The sequence below is a fragment of the Sebastes umbrosus genome, chromosome 20 (genome assembly GCF_015220745.1).
Source record: "Sebastes umbrosus isolate fSebUmb1 chromosome 20, fSebUmb1.pri, whole genome shotgun sequence".
NCBI lineage: Eukaryota > Metazoa > Chordata > Actinopteri > Perciformes > Sebastidae > Sebastes > Sebastes umbrosus.
In genome coordinates this window covers 7,759,371-7,776,983 of record NC_051288.1, presented here as the reverse complement: position 1 = coordinate 7,776,983, position 17,613 = coordinate 7,759,371, and the positions used below count along the sequence as shown (strand labels likewise).

Here is a 17,613-nt window from a genome sequence, read left to right as displayed (position 1 = left end):
CTGAAGTTAATATTTCTTTCATTTTAAGCAAGAAGCTAATACGTTCTCACCCCAACTCGTCAAATACAGACGCTTGGTCAGTGACCCTCGGCGACTGATACTGACGCACCGAGGCACTCTTTAGCGTCTGCATGAGGCACACCAGGCTTTCAACTAACTCCAATGTAAACCCATCCACGTCATTATTAGACGGTAAAAGCAACTAACAAAGTATATAAAGAGCAAGAAAATCCACTTAGGGAGGATATCAGGGTGGATGGATGGGTCAAAGAACCACTGAATTTCACCAAGGAAACCACTAATCATGTCTTGTGTGGAACTAAGTTAACATTAAGTTATTTTACCTTACTTTGTTACGTAATTTACGTACTTAACCAACGCCGCGTACGTAACTTACGTAACAAGCGTACTTATTTTACGTAACAAATGTACAGCGAGCTGCATCCGTTTGATTCTGAGTGAAATACGGTCAAACAAAAGTTGGGAAGTTTAACTTTAAGCAGCAAAGTGCGGCCAGAGAGGACCCGCGGCCAATCAGTAAGCACATCCTGTGACATTTTGACCTATTGTTACAAAGAACTAATTTGTTACTTCTGGCGATTGCATTCACACTTCAAAAATCATAAAAGCCTTAATCATTTGTCGAGATTATCTTGCAGAAGAAAACGTGTAAGTATCATAAACGCTTTTTTGCCACAGAGTTTATTTTCTGCAATAATCCAAAACCCAATGGAAAAATCCCATTGACTTTTTGTTGAGGGAACCAAGGCGATGCTAACTTCATGGTTGGCCTACAAAAATACATCATCCCTGGAGCGCTCTATATACCCCTGTAAGCATGTTTTATTCAATACAGCTTATTTCTTCAAAACATGAAAGTAAAAAAAACTCTGTTGTGCCAACATGTATGTAGCCTCTGTCATCATCAATTATAAAACTAGCTCCATTAAAAAATGGTTTTCCCAGTTTGGTGTGGAAGAACTTGACTGGAATACACAGAACCGTGACCTTAAACCCATCCAACACCTTTGGGATGAACCGGAATGCCGACTGTGAGCCAGACCTGAACACCTAACATCAGTGTTGGACCTCAGTAATGCTCTTGGGGCTTAATGGGATTAAATCCCTGCAGTTAGGTTCCACATCTGGTGGAAAGCCTGAAACCAGAAGAGTGGAGGCCATTAGAGCACATTAATATGGTTTTATACATACGGGGGCAATGCTCAGGTGTCCACATACTTTAGTGTATACAGTGTATATGAAAATGTATACCTGTACATACAGTATAACTATATGATGTTCCTGACTAGACAAGTGTAAATAACACATTATTTTCATGTAAAATGTGAATATCTCAGTGGAACTTTCAATGCTATAACAATTGTATTTTTAGACGTATGATAAACTATGCAGTGTAAGTGTGTGAAGGTGATTCACTGCTTTGGTAGGAACACACACACACACACACACAGACACACACACAGCACCTTAACGTTTTTTGCAATGTAAAAAAAAAATTTAAAAAGAAAAGAATACAGAAATAATCAAAGTTTGGGGGAACAAATAAGGGGGGGGGGGAAATACAAAGGGAAAATTGTGCAGAAGTAAATACATGAATAAATGCATAAATACATAAATAAATACACGCATTTAAAAATAAACATAAAATAAATAAAAAATAAATGCAAATATAAATAAATAGATAAGAAATAAGTGCAAAAATCAAAAATAAATGCAAAAATAAACAAAGAGATAAAGAGTAAATGCAAAAATAAATGGATAGAAAAATAAATACAAAAATAAATAAATAGATGAGAAATAAGTGCAAAAAATAAATGCAAAAATAAATTAAAAAAATGATTAAAAAATAAATAGATTAAAACATAAGCAAATAGATGAAATAAATGCAAAAATATACAAATAGATAAAGAAAAAACAAATGCTAAAATAAAAGATAAATAAAAATAAATGCAAAATAAATAAATTCAAAATTAATAACAATACAGAAATAAAAGGAAAAATCAAACAGAGGAGTAAATACTCTAAAAAATACATATATATATTTTTAATATTACTTTGGCTACATTTAATGACATGTTTATTTATTGGGTCATTTATTTATTTATTCATTTATTATAGATTTTGTCAGGTTCCGTCCTCCACGGTGGAGAGACTGCCAGCCTTCTTTGGAAATGATCTTGTTTGTTTATGCTCTCTATTTCTTACTCTCTCTCTCTCTCGCTCTCCGTGTGTGTGTGTGTGTGTGTGTGTGTGTGTGCCTTTTCAATTCAAGCGCACAAAAAATCCTCCTGAGCAGGACACCATGATGTTTGCAGCTCTGTCTAACATGTCAAACGTGTGATATCACCTTTTTGTATTCTCTCTTGTAAATATTTCAACACCAAAAAACATGAGACACATTTTTTTTCTTTTTTCTGCAGTGCAGTGCGCTGCTTTTCATCCACCTGTGTGCCCCCACCCGCCTGCCTGCCTGCCTGCCTGTGTGTGCGCGCATCCATCCGCTCCGTGCGTGCACCCATGCATGCATGCGCCCCGCGGCCGCGCGCGTCGCTCCTCGTGAATCCTAATAGCGTGCTGGAGCCAGAGCCGCAGACCTGGATGGCATCGCTGGCTGTCCGGTGCCAGACTAGTGGAGCAGCCTTCGAGAGCCGATAGTGAAGGATACATCTGGAGTGCACCATCACCCTCATATCTGGAGTTTATTACACCACTGTTCATTATTATCATCAACGACTCATTCCTTTTGAGGACACTGAGTATTGTCTTTTTTTTTTTTTTTTTTTTTTACCAACTTGGATTGCTCCCTATCTTCCTCTATGCGAATCTACTTTGAGTTCTCAACACAAGAATCTCGTTTCAGGACAGATCTGGTGCGTCAAAAGCTGCGCTGGTTCGGAGTTTTACGCGCCTCTCCAGTCGCTGTAAGTGTGTTTTTTTATTATTACCATCTCGTTTAAACACACTCCAAAACACATCCTGTCTCACATTTGCACGGGATGCTTTTAACTTCGCAGCATCCGTGCGCTTTAGTTGCGTCCTATAGCTGCTGCTGGGTGTGTGTGTGAAGATGGAGAGGGAAAACTAACCCTGATGAAGCTCCACACAGTGAGCCACAACATGACCGGAAACTGTGTGTGTACAAAGTAAAAGCACAGATTAAAGAGCAGAATTAAATGTGCAAGTGCTCAGCTGATTAATAATGGTGCCAAATATGAAAATAACGCACGGTGCAATCAGGTTATGCTTAAATCAAGTTTCAAGTTTCAAGTTTATTTGTCATATGCATTTAAAAGTACAGTGTATAGTGAAATGCAATGAAATGCATTTTACCTTGATGGCTCTCTCTCAGCCCTTAAAATCTATAAATAGTACAGTTGATAAATACAACAATAAATAAAGACAATACCTGAGAATAAAATGATAAAACAACCGGAATGAGTATAGTAAGGCCAAATAATTGATGTGTTGAATTAAATATAGGCTATACTGCAAAACACCAATTAGATCATCAAATTATTAATAGAATTTGAGTCCCTTTATATTATCCGATTTTATTTGCACCTTTTTTATTTTTATTTGGAGGGAAATTAATATATGGTCAACCAAACAACCAAAAAGCTTTTATTTTGACAGTCTACACAGGATGTCTTGGTGTCATACCTTGTAGCTTGATGCTGGTCCCTCCTCGCAGTAACGAGCGAGAAGTCTGAGATCGGAGGCTCGCCACCTGGCGATGCGAGTTTTCGGAGTTGCGAAGCGTCTCCAGGTGTTAGTCTGATCCCACAGCTGTCCCACGTCATTCATCTTGTTTCTCCCTTTCTTTCTCCACACAGAGATTTTGGATCATGCGTGACTTTCTGTGGTAAGAACAGGATGCATCCTGGATGGATGGATGGACGGATCGCGTTCTAGGGCGCACTGGAATAATATAGTGAACTGACAAGAGAGGGATCTTCTTTTTTGTCTGGAGTTTTTTTTCCCCCACATCTGGAATTGTTCCATCCAGCGGTTGGAGGACGTGCATCATCATTTCTTCTTCCCCTTGATCACCTTTGCTATGCGTCTGGTGTGGAAAATACCTGGTGGAAGGTGTACAGCGGGATTCATTGTGAGAGAGCAGGACATCATCTGCAACTGATAATAAAGAGCTCCGTTTTCTTGTATTTTTTTTTATTTTCCTTTCTTTCTAATCCGTGCGTAATGTACGTGGAATGAAGACAGAGGATGGATATAATTTGGGAAATATTGATCATTCTTCAAGCCAATTTGATTGTCTGTATATCAGGTGAGTTATATGGGTTGTCTCTTGGGGCAGGTGCATGAACACAAATGAAATGAATTGTCTTTTTACTTTTTTTTTTTACTGGAATTCTGTGAGATGAGGGCTGGGGGGGGGAAAAAAGGATTAATTCACAGGATTTGTCAGGACGCACAGTGGAGAGCAGAGCAAACTGGAAAAAAAATGTACTCTAGCTTTATGTGCCTGGTATATATGGAATAATTTTAGTGTTTGGTTATAGATCTTTCAGCGTGTGTGTGTGTGTGACTGGATGCGCCAGGATGCTTCTGACGCACGCATGACATGGGTGGGCTTTTTTAAAATGCAAAACCACAATGATGGATTCTTTTTTTTTTTATATATATATATATATATATATGTTTTGCTCCATGCTCCGTGGAAACAATTCAGTCAGAGTTATGATCAAATAAAGCAGTTGTGCGCACCGGTGAGCGGATGGATGCGGTGCTGTAGGTCATCATGCTGCTCTAGCGTTCTCTGCGCTCCTCTCTGTGCGCACCGTGCAGGCAGAGCAGATGCCATCAGCGCTCACTCACCGATGGGGGCATAATAACGCATTCCCTCACTTCACTGGTGCTGAAACACAGAGGATACCGTGATCCTGGTACTGTGTTTAAGCTACTTATTCATGTAAAAAGTCAAGGAATCTTATTTGATGGAAATATGTGGCAAAAAAAAAAATCACAATTTCACTTCCTCCCACTGTAAAATGTGTCCAAGAGTTTTTAAAAATCAAAGCAAAGGTGAGGCTTTTGGATAAAATTGGATAAAAGTTGCAGATACGAGCAGGATCTGAGTCTTTATCATTAATGTTGTAATTAATAAAAAGTATAACACCTCTTTTGCATCCCTGCTTGCAAGAGTGAGCATACATCTGTATGAATTCATAAATCCAATACAGTGAAATAACTGGTGCGTAATCTACTGTATTTTACGCATTACGCACGTCAGGCTGTCCTCTTTCCTCTGTACCTATTAGGCATACAGGTTGTCAGAAAGGTGAATGTGACCACCAGCCTGCGTCAGTGGCCTATATAGCCCCACCCAACAGTTTGAATTGTGTTTTTTCCTTAAGAATAGTTGAGGTCAGCCAATTAGGAACACTATTCTGATTAGATTAATAGAAGTAAATTGGTGAACATCTATATCTATCCAACACATTTAATCTATTTGATTAGTGTACATAGACGTAGAATTTCCTTTTTTTCCCCCATGATGCTCAGCACAACGTTCAACAACCAGTTTTCATGTTTTTTTGTCCAGCAACACGTGACAAACGTGTCAATTTCCGCACCAGTATTTTCAAAATAAAACGACTTAGTTACTAAACGACTTGGTTTAGCTAGGTGTTCAGCACTTGATTGATAAGGATCACCACCAGATTTGTCAATATTCAGTTTCATATCGTGTTTAATATTGAGTCATGTTATAATGTATTTTTGTAGTTTTGCTTAGTTGGATGATGAGTGTGAGTTTACGCTAGCATTAATGCTACATCGGCTCAATGTGCCGTCATTTCAGTCATGTCGACAAGCAAATAGCATCCCTTGGTTTATGCTACATATAGTCTGAAGAAATGCTGTACAGAAGTGTGTGTTAGCTACAGTTTATGGGGCTAAGCATGGCTACCTAAGTTAGCTAAATATGCTCACCTGTAGACTGTAGTAGCACCCTATCAGAGCTTGCCATTTTTGTTAATGGGGCAACTATGCTTATCTTCAAAATGCATCCATATTAAGTGACATTCTGTGTTTTTGTAGTTTAGCTTAGTCGGATGATGAGCGCTAGAATGAATGCTATGTTGGCTCAATGTAGGCTACTGTAATTTCAGTCATGTTGACAAGCAATTAGCATTCCTTGGCTTCACTACATGTAGTATGAAGAAATGCTGTTTGGATGACTGGAGCTGCTTTTATGTGTTATTTTGTAGTTGAAATAGTGACTAATCAATTTAGATATACTCACCTGTAGCACCCTATCAAAGCTAGTCATTTTTTAAAGGGGAACTACGCCCATTTTCAAAATTCATACATGTTATTCCTATGGTCTAAGATAGTCCAAAAACATTAGTAAACATGAACAACTCCCTCCAAAATCCAAAAACTAGAGTGCTAAAACTCAAATTTGTGATGTCATCAAGTATAAAGTATGGAACTGGTCTATAGACAAAGAATTAGGAAAGATGTTCTAGATCAATGGTTCCCACCCTGCGGTCTGGGCCCTCCTTATGGGGGGATAATAACACACTTGCTGTATAATGTATATACAATATATATAAAACTATTTAAAAAGATATATTTTAATGCTACTTAGTAAGAAAATCTAACGCCATATTCTGCTTCCGTCAAGACTTCATCACTTTAGTTATGTTGGCGAAACTGACGAGTTCAGTTCATTAAAGAAAGTTGATTTAGTAAGAAAGACTAACTCATCTAATATACTGAATCACTTTATTCCAAATGAGGATTTTGAAATCGGAATCTTATCGATTTTTGATATAGAATCAAAATCGTGACCCCCCCTTAGTAGTTACTTCATTTCAGTTTGTAGGGCAATGTATTTCAATTATTCTCAACACTTTCCGGACTTCTCATCCATAAAAGCTTGACAGTCGAAAGCTTGACGATGGAAAGCTCCAGAACAAGCGAGTAAGTGCACCTTGAGCAGAGATTGTTCTGTGAACTGATGGTACCAAAGTCAAGAATGAATTGTCATGCTCAGGATCTTGCTTTCCTCTGAGTCCATTTTAACAAGGACATTTTCGGCACTGCTTACGTCAAGGCGTGGTTATGTTTTTTTTGTTGTGTCCTGCGTTAACCAGCAATCAAAAGTCCAAGTATTCACGTGGACATGCTGCTATACGCTGCGTTCTCAACATTACAAAACACTAGCACGTTTGCTAACCTTTATGCCTGTGTGTCATTTGTACTTGTTGTGTGAGTCACATTTTTACCGTGAAAGTCTTCCTTTTGGTGGTGCTTGGGATTGTCAACATTTTTCCTACAAATATCTGAGCTTATTTCTCAAGCAAATTGTCATTATGTAGCTTGACGTCAGGTTAAACTACATAGGAATGATAATGCAGCTAAAGCAGACTCCAAGGCAGACTATTATCCTGCACAGTTGAGCATGGATTGTGGACATGAAAGTCTCCTCAGTGCCAAGACTCTAATCGGTGATGTAATCAGGAGGCAAAGCTTGGCATGGCTCCAGTGACAGGGAATAGGAGACTGACTGACTGACTCTGTGGGCACAGCATCAGCACCCTTTAGTGATTTTTCTGAAGAGAATGAGCTACAATCATTATTCTAAAACTGGGGGTTTCTAAAGTCGGCCACTGTGGCAGGCCACCCGACAGACAAAATCCAAACATGTCCCATTTCTGACCTATCAGAATCAACTTTATTTTGCCAAGGATGTGTGCACATACAAGGAATTAACTAGGTATGGGACATGATTTTCGATTTTTCGACTAGTCATTCAATTATAAAAAATCGACTAAAGTGCACACACAAGACACAACTTTTATAGTTGGACAAAAAGTGTGAATATATTTGTTTTCATTTTTGATACTTTTGCACAAATGATATGATGAATACTTTGGGCTTTCATACCTTAGTGTGAGTATAAGTTATTATAAGTGTGCATGTGAGTGAATATTAATGCACAAATTAGTTTTTATGTCCCATTTATTGTCTCAATGCGCATGTACGGCCATTATGCATATGCTTCAATTCGGCCAACGTTAATCGACGCTACTCTTGGCGCCTAAAGACTTTTGTCATGAAAAAAACACACCAAAACTCATCTGTTTGCTTTTTCTAAATGTTATTCAATCACGGAATAATTCCAATTTTGGATCCATAACGTTAAATGGTGTGGGCTGTTGTGTTCCTAGTTTTAAGGTATCTGGTCCTGGGAGATGGTAGATACCGGAAATCTGAGCCGAGCTGAAGTCCCCAAGCAGGATCCTTGTGTACGTACTGTATGTCCCTGGGGAGTCGAGTTGTTGCAGGAAGTAGTGCAGTCCCATGTAGATTCCATCATCCACTGACCCGTTTACCCGGTAGGCAAACTGCAGGGGGGTCCAGCAGGAGTCCTGTGATGTCCTTCAGGTGGGCCAACACCAGTCTCTCAAGGGATTTCATGATCACAGACGTCGGGGCGGCGGGCCTTGTAGTCACTGAGTCCTGTTGGAGGGTTTCTTGGGCACCTGGATGGCGGTTGAGCGTCTGTTTTCACAACTTTTCCTTGTTACTATTCTTTGCTACTCTGATCTTATTTGACGGCTTGTTCCTTTTATTATTCTGTCCCCTCTTCTGTAGGCTGCCTCCTTGGCCTAAATATGTTGAGTATAGCAGCTTTAATGAGCTACCAGGACTTGAATAAGTAAAACAATGAGTGGAACTACTTTGTAGTGCTCCAGTATTGTGGATTGTGTAGTATAGCCTGCCTCCTTTGTATCTGGGTCTGTTTCTTCTTTAATTTGTGGTTCAAAAGCAAAGTGTTGAGAGTGAGGTCTGTGGATTTTCCAGTAATCAGGTCATCATTTCTGGACAGAAATGCAGCTGTAGAGTTTTTAAAATGTAATTTAATTCTTGCAGCACCACAGACCAAATTAATCTCCATTGGGTTGGAGGCAGAAATCTGTACAGTCACGAGGCCTGAGGTCAGAGGTCAGGTGGTCTGGGGATTTTTTCCACCGCTACCATTTCCTGGTAACGTTTTGACCATTTGCCCTGGCTGTAAATTACTCCAGCAGGTTGGCCCTCGCCAGACTGATGTTGAAGTCGGGTCAATCTCATCTAGAGCCTCTACTCCGATTCTTCAATTCTGATTCGTCAACACCTTTTATTTCCTTCATTTGTCAAACAATTAGTGGAGCAAAGATCGTAGTTTTGTAACGCCTTGTTTTCCTGCATTTGTTCATCATTCATTTGAGTGAGTTGTTGGTTCCTTTTGATTACAGAAAACGCTGGGGTTTATGGGAAACATTGGGAAGTAATTACCTTGACAATTTCATTGTGAATTTCTAATTATAAAACCTGGTTACATGGTTATCTGGCAGCGGTGCTTTGATGTTAAATGGGCTACATATAGAACGTTTGAAGCACCTCCTCAGCCTCTATATTAATCTGTGTCGCATTCAGTCAGGACTACAGGTTTAACAACGGCCTTTTCTTGAAATACAACCTAATAATAGCAATGATGGAGGAAGCCTCATATCTAATGCATGCGGATGTTTTCTCCATATATCTGCCCACACGGTATTCCACAGAGGCAGCATGTATATAGATGATAAATATAAAGCACTGTTGTGGATGTAAAGCAGGGCCAGATTAACCCACTATGGGCCCCAGGGGCAGAAATAACATGTTGGGAACCTATTCACCCCCTGCTTTGGACTGCTCTCTGTGCTCCAAACCAGGGCTGGGCCGTACCACAACATTTGGTTCAGAGCATGGACTGTATATATAGATGGATGACGCGTCTCCACTTCCTCCCACTGTACAGAAGTGAAGCCAAAATATCCCGGATAGGGGAGCTGCCATCTTGAGAGTCTGCGCAGTAGTGATCGAGGGGCTTTTGACTTTTTAGTTCGTCCCATGTCCCATCCACTAACAGGGAGGGGGCGGGGTTTATGACCTATACTGCAGCCAACCATCAGGGGGCGATCGAGATCTTATGGCTTCACTTTTGGGGAGCTGTCATGTCATCCATCTTTATATACAGCCTATGGTTCAGAGTAAGTAATAACTGGTCCAGAATCACCAATATTGCTCTGAATACCGACTTTTTTTCTTAATCATCACATTTCAGGCAGTCTTTTGCGATGTGTTTATCATGCATATTTATATTGTGATGACGATGAAAATATGATTTATCGGTCAACACTATTCCAAACTATGACGCTCTAGGTACCCCTCTAGCTAGCATCAGTTTTGGACATGTCAGGGATGACGTGTCGGTTTCCACTCTTTACATGCATACAGTTTCTTTTCATAATAAACTTTCAATATAGGTTTACTTAGTTTTTTGGTTTATTTACACATCAAAAGTACTTGGTTAGGTTTAGGCAACAAAAGTACTTGGTTAGGTTTAGGCAAAGAAAGTACTTGGTTAGGTTGAGGCAACAAAAGTACTTGGTTAGGTTTAGGCAACACAAGTACTTGGTTAGGTTTAGGCAACAAAAGTACTTGGTTAGGTTTAGGCAACAAAGGTACTTGATTAGATTTAGGCAACAAAAGTAATTGGTTAGGTTTAGGCAACAAAATTACTTGGTTAGATTTAGGCAACAAAAGTACTTGGTTAGGTTTAGGCAACTTAATTTCTTGGTTAGGTTTAGGCAACACAATTTCTTGGTACGGTTTAGGCAGCAAATGTACTTGGATAAACCAGGTTTTAAAACAAGTATTTTTGGTTTCACACAGGAAACCAGTCCGTGTCCGTTTGGCCCAATCATCCACCCCTCCCATCCTACCTTACGCGTGCTTTCTCGCTCTTTGTCCTACGTAAGCTGCTCTGACTGTCTAATAATGTAGATGGGTTTACATTGGAGTTAGTTGAAAGCCTGGTGTGTAAGGGAGGCACTGACCAAGCTTAGGAGTTAGAAGTTAGGAGTGATAACGGCTTGTATTACCACACAACGATAATGCAACATTGACAAAAATGATCGCAGACTTTAATGTTCACTGTGATGAACTGCACATCTCGAGCAAGTTTCAAGAGTCTGCTAATTAATTTTTTATATGGAACACAAATGAATGAAAAACAATGGCTGTCTGGGACAATGTGAAATATACATTTACATTTCTAAAAACACTGCAGCGTCAGCTGTGATGCCAATTATGCATGATTTGAAGTAAACAGGCTAAAACATGCACAATCATTGGTATTGTCCTTAGGCTATATATTCCTAATTATGTTTCTGTTAGTCAAAGAATTCAGAACAATAATCAGCGTTATTTATCGGCGATTTAATCTCAAGCCTCTTGATGATTAGAGCCTCAGTTCTTCTCTTCTGCTTTGTACTTCAGGGAGATATATCTTTAATGCATCAAGTATTGACTAAACAGTCTACCGTTATATAACCGAGCAGGCTGCCTTTAGGCTGCATTTGTGCTCTAATGACCAAATCAAAGATCAGAAATTCAGACCGACCAGATACACAGGCTGTTTCACATATTCCAGAGAAAAAAAAAAAAGCCTATTGATTTTTTTGGTGGACTCCAGTTGTGTGGAGATCTATAAAGACTTGTTGTGTGTGCTTTTACACAGTTTATTTCTTCTCTGGCAAAAGGCCAGAGCAGGAATATGTTGTTGTGCTGTGAGCACACATTCAGAGGATTTTTTTTTTACCTCTCCTTTTTATAGGTATCTTTTCTCCCGCAAGTATTTGTGTGCTTCCTCTGCCCGGAAGTGCTCGAAGAGCCAGTTTCTAAACAGGATTTGACATTATGTGCCAGGTAAACAGTTTTGTTTGCTGTTCTCCATCTGTTCAGACATATAAAATGCCTTTTCTTTCCACTCCTGAGCTTTACCTTAACATGTTCTCAGCAGAAATGTGTCTGTCCCCACACTTTAACAGATTGGTATAAAAGGACTGATTCTCTTTTTTTACTCCCTTGTTTTATTTAACCAGTGCAGTCCCTGTTCGTGGTGTGGCTGTTGGGAGCGGGACGATTGCTCGGCTCCTGGTATTGCTGCTTATAGCGTTTTTTGGGGCACGTAGCCATTCGGAGCATGTAGCCGTTCGGAACGCACGCCTATTCGCTGCGTGCACCGTTGTTGAGAACCGCTCATCGCTTGTTGTCTCCCATGGAAGTGAAGAAGCGTTCTATTGTAACTTAAGTATGTCCAGCAAAAGTGAAATGCAGTCAATGAGCCGCGGCCTGTAAAGTCTCCTTTTTTTTTTACCATTTTTAAATAGATTTTTTAATGCCAGAATCAATATAATTCCTTCATTTGAGTCTATGCGGAGGTAGAAGGAAGTTACCGCTTTTATTGTTGTCGTCTGAGTAATGTCTTGCAATACTCAAAAATTGCAATGCATATCGAATCTGCGATATCACATGACCTAAGTTTTGAACTGTGGTCACCACTGAACAAAGATGTTAACTTTGTCCAGTAGTGTTCTGTGGCACCAACCTGGTCGCACTTAATGGCGTATGAATGACACGGTAATTTGCATTTCGTGTGCAATAAGAACGCTGTTCTTGCTTTTAGCATGTTATTTGTACACCATGTAGTCTGTACTGACTGCAATGTAAACGCATCCACGTGAATACTCTACGCTCAGAGCTAGTGATGTAGAATAACACGTGAGTGAAGTTACATTAGTGACGTTTATGACATGTTTTCCATACTTCTGCTATATTGTTTCCGTATGTATTTTAGTTAGATTACGTACTTATTTTAAGCCAAAACATGATGTTTTTCCTAAACCTAACTAAGTGGCTTCGTTGCCTAAACATAACTGCGGCTGTTACCGAAGTTTTGTTGCGTGGCGTAAAAAAGACACCCTAAAAAGGCTTACAAATGACACAAGAAAAGGCTAAAATGGGTTCTCGATGTCGTTTTATTCATACGCCTTCCCATGAAATCGGGTTTGGGCACTGGATGTTCCTGTTCCTGTCCAGGTAGTCATTGTACCCAGCAGTCACATGTGATGTCATACACCACTTTCTTTAGGGTGTACCTGCTAAAATCCTAAGGTGTCGGATGGATTGTGGTGCTTAAAGAGTGTTCTGGTTTCTGAAAAGTCAGAGTTTATTATCATTTCAAAGTGAATGCAGTGATACTGAGTATAACAGTAGCAAAAAATATGCTTATCAATAAACTGGTTCAAAATATCAGCAGATTACTTAACACATTTTTTTCATCCTGGGACCCCAAAGTGTAGGTTATCTTTGAAGTAAACCAAACAAAAGGGTTTTATTCATTAAAAAACTTCACCAGTAGATATTTAAAAGTTGTGAAAGCAGTATAAATGACTTAATTTTCCATGTGGTCCCTGGAGGAAAGTTTAATCCATACATTCTTCTTAAATAATGATGTGCCTAATGCTAATTCATCATGCAGCTCTGAAACACAATGCAGCTTTCTCTGCATCCTTTTTCACTGTTCTCGTTCTTTTGCTGAGCATAAACAGGAATTTATCCTTTGTTCCTATAACTTGAGAATTCATCCCGGCGTGCTATGAATAGACTTTGTGTTGTCAGCTGTGGTGCTACAGCAGAAGTGCTGTGCAAAAGGAAGCACAGGGCGGTTTTTATGTCAGTCGGATGTCTGTCTGTCTCCTGTGCAAATTTGACAACCTGTTCAGGAGCTCGGATTCACTACAAGACCTGAATGTTTTCAGTCGTTAAACCAGTGGTTCTCAAACTTTTTCATGTCAAGGACCCCTAAACTTAGTCCCAAGCTGATCGGATTTTTGCTTTTAGATGTTTCATTACAGAGAATGTATGAAACCCTTGCCCAAAATAGTCATATATTATGTCACTGTCTTACTTAAATTATTCCCCTTTTTGGCTGGGGACCCCACTTTGAGACCCACTGAGTTAAATCCATCCTCTTTCTCCATCTGTTGGAGCCATGCCATTGTTCCGAAGGCACATTGTTTCGAAAATACAAACTATTCTTGCAACAAACAGAACCACATGGCTAATTATTATTTAGAATCATGTCATGTGACCTTTCTGGGTGCCCTATTGTTTTCCTTCTATGGTGAAGGCAGGACCTACTCTGCCTCTGATTGGCTTACCCTGATATTCTTATCCTAAACCTAATCAATCTCATTTTTCACGCTTAAACCTAACCAACCCAGCCAAAGAAAGCAACGAGTCCAATCAGGGATGGTAGGGGTGTAAGAAAATATCGATACACATGAGTTTCGCGATATTATGTTGTGTGATACTGTATCGATTCTCCAAAACACTGTATCAATTTTTAATTAGGTTTTAAAAATCCAACGGCCCGGCCGCTATTCGATCTTTCGGAGGTTGTAGTGGCCTCAGTTTTATATGGAATATAAGGAATCCATCGGTACCAACCATGTCATACTAGCTTGTCACAAAGGAGGCTAAATAACGCTCCAAAGTTGCACTAAATTTTTGGCGAAGAAAAACTGGCATGGCGATTTTCACAGGGGTCCTCTTGATGACCTCTGACCTAAAGATATGTGAATGAAAACGGGTTTTATGGGTACCCACGAGTCTCCCCTTTACAGACATCCCCACTTTATGATAATCACATTAGGGATGTACCGATCCGACTTTTTTGGCTCCATTGTCACCGATATCCGATACTATTTGAATCGGTATCGGCATCCCTAAATCCCATGCAGTTTTGGGGCAAAAAACATGCAGTTTTTTTTTTGCATGCAGTATAAATGTGTTATTTTTTCCTATTCTAAAATGTTCTTTATACTATATCAGTTTTCCTAAAAAAATTGGCATATATCGCCTTGCTTACAGTATCGCAATACGTCGCAATGTATTGAATCGTTATTCCTGTATCACGATACGTATTGTATCGTATCGCCGAATTCTTGCCAATACTCAGCCCTGAGAGAGAGAAGGGCAGGGTCATACCTTCCCTATAGTAGGACAAAAATCAGAAAGGTTTGATGATGTCATTCTACATAATAATTTGCCATATGCTTCTGTAGCCCCAGGGCAATTTGTTCTGCCCCTGAGTGCCATTGTGGCTGGTTTCCTGGTCTACTACCAGTTTCCTGGTGGTTCTGCTCAGAATAAATATGTTTTGGTTAATATTTACATGTTCAGCTCAATATACACATACAGTATGTTGTGTCACTTTAAATAGGTTGGTTGCAGTGTACTTGGTGAGCATGTGGTTTACTTTGAGTACAACCTATATTGTTTAATTTTATTACATGTAATTGGTTGTTTATGTGTCATGTCACTTTACCTGGTTGTGATTGGCTGTGGGGCGGGACTAGCGAGGAGCGGGTGGTCTAGCGAGAGAAGTGAGGGAGCGGCGCAATGGAGAGGTTGGAGAGAAGCTAGTGGAACGAAAAGAGATGTAGTAATTAGAGATGTGTGGTTTAAAGTGTGTTTGTAAGTTATAGTGCTGTAAAAACTAGAGCCTAGGACTGCAAGCCAGTGAAACGCCGAATGTATACGTTGCATGGCTATCAACGCAGTAGCTGATATTGCGCCGTTAGCCTTTCTAGCTAACTAGCTGAAGGACATTGAGGACTGCCCAGATAGCGCTCCAGGTGACCTGGATAAAAGCCTGGTAGCTCCTCTGGCAGCGGGAGAAAGAAGGTTTCACCCATAGGACTGCCAAGGTCAGCTATCAGCCTTTCTAGCTTTTTGCCCCACGCCTGGAGGTGCATCATTAGGACTCTGTGATACAAACTCTGCTACGCTAACGTGAGTACTCAGCTTTTATTTGGCTGTTAGAGCGAAACGGTATCAACTGTTTTTAGCCCAAGCATCGACCAGGCCTGCAACAGGGGTTGTTTTCATTAATGTGCCTTTTCTGTTTGCCGGCTTGTGTGTGTGTGTGTGTGTGGGCCCACCAGGTTATTTTTGGTGAAAGTATAAGAAATCACAAGAGTTCATTGCATATCCTTTGGTACTGCTTTATGTTATTTTGGGCTAGACCAAGTACATTAAAGGGTGACATATTTGCTAGTGACCCCAGAAGGTTAAAGGAACATAGAAGATTGACTTGGGTTAATACTGACTTGTTTATCTCTGTGAGAGGTCAAAGTACTATTTTCTTGGTATACTATTATTGAGAGTATTGTGAACCTTTTTTATTTTACATATTTTTGATATCATTCCCTTTTAGTTAATAAATTGAGTAAATTGTTGGGGACATATTTGTTATGTGATTTTTATTAGGTATAAACATAGGGAGGAAATAATTATGGGTTATTAAAATAAAGCAACAACAGGAATAAGGGTTTAACTAAAGCCAACCTGGGAATTAAGTTTTACGAACACAGGGCGCTACCTTTATAAAAAGGTGCAGAAAGCGCTACACTTCTATTTGTTGCAGGGAGAGTTTGTATTTTCGGAGAAATGGGTCTTTGTTCTCGGTATAACGGGCTGTCGGACAAATGGGGTTTTGGGGTCCAATGAGACATTTTGTGAATAATGGGCTGTCAGAACAATGAGCAGTCCCCCTTGTTTTAACCAATCTGTGCATTCCCTGTCTTCCCTCTGGGGTCAACACTAAAACGGTACTTCAGCTTGCAGAACGAGCTTGATGTGAGCGTTGAAAGTTTATAAAATTCAATATGGAGTTCTTCTGCAGAAGTAACATTGAGATTACACTGGCAGTAATGAAGCCCCCACCTAATGCATAACTTAAAAATGTTCAAAACAAGCCATGCAAGCCAAGTGTTGGCTTCAAGGCAAAAAATAATATCAACACCTGATTTCTGCCGGGGACAGAGGCACATTAGCGTCTCCTCGCTTCCTCTGCTGAACCTCATTTTCGAGCGACTGTGACCACCGAACATAATCACACGTTATACCTTCAGAGAAAAAACGTGCCCTCGGGGGAAGCTTAGAAATTTAAATGGGATGATGAAATCACAAGGGTTGGGGGCCGGCGGGGTATTCGTGACAATAACACGTGTCTCCACCAGCCGGCCATATGCCACCGGGCAAACATCCGTGTTAGTAGGGGACGCCCGCAATCTCTCCCTCCTCTGCTTGGAGTGGATGTGTCTTATGTTGCAAACAACCCAGTGGCACATGGCGCCTGCACTGTTTCTGCTTAAATCTCTGCCCAGCCACTTCTGCATGGCCGTCTGGTCAGTGTGTGTGTGTGCGCGCTGCCCTTTTGCTACACAGTGGAGATAAAGGGGTTGTTTTATTGAATCCAGTGTGGAATTTGTTAATCAAATTGGAATATTTTCAAATCCCTTCTTGAACCTATACCTGTGTTCTGCTTTCACCACTTGTGAGGAGCCAAAATTCAGCTTTTCTATGAAACTTTTTTTTTCACCCACTATTTTGAGTGTTAATGAATAATTAACACAACCTAATTACTGTTCACAACCTGCAAACGACATGAAAAGCATCAAATATGATGGGTTTATTAAATATTAGGGCTCTCAAAGTTAACACATTAACGCAACTTGTGATTTTTAGGTTGTAACGGGCTCAGTTTTGAAATTAGAGTAAAGATCCTGGCATCATATGAAACTAGAAAACCTAAGGAGTCAATTTGTACCAACCATGTCATACTAATGATAAATTACTGTATGGACGAGGAAAAACTGTCATGGCCATTTTCAAAGGGGTCCC

General features: G+C 40.0%; 1 protein-coding gene across 4 annotated transcripts in view; it reads left to right on the top strand.

Annotated features, from left to right (window-relative positions):
• The window catches only part of ca10a (carbonic anhydrase Xa), a 378,831-nt gene that overhangs the window by 120,043 nt on the left and 241,175 nt on the right, over window positions 1–17,613 (top strand). Inside the window, exons 1-2 of one of the 4 annotated variants that reach the window (XM_037754379.1) lie at window positions 2,588–2,942; window positions 3,855–4,306. In XM_037754379.1, the coding sequence (XP_037610307.1) occupies window positions 4,246–4,306 (61 nt within the window). In that variant the 5' untranslated portion in view covers window positions 2,588–2,942; window positions 3,855–4,245. Of the gene's footprint in view, window positions 1–2,587; window positions 2,943–3,717; window positions 4,307–17,613 lie in introns of those variants that run through there. The other 3 variants (XM_037754382.1, XM_037754381.1, XM_037754380.1) reach the window with 3 other exon arrangements.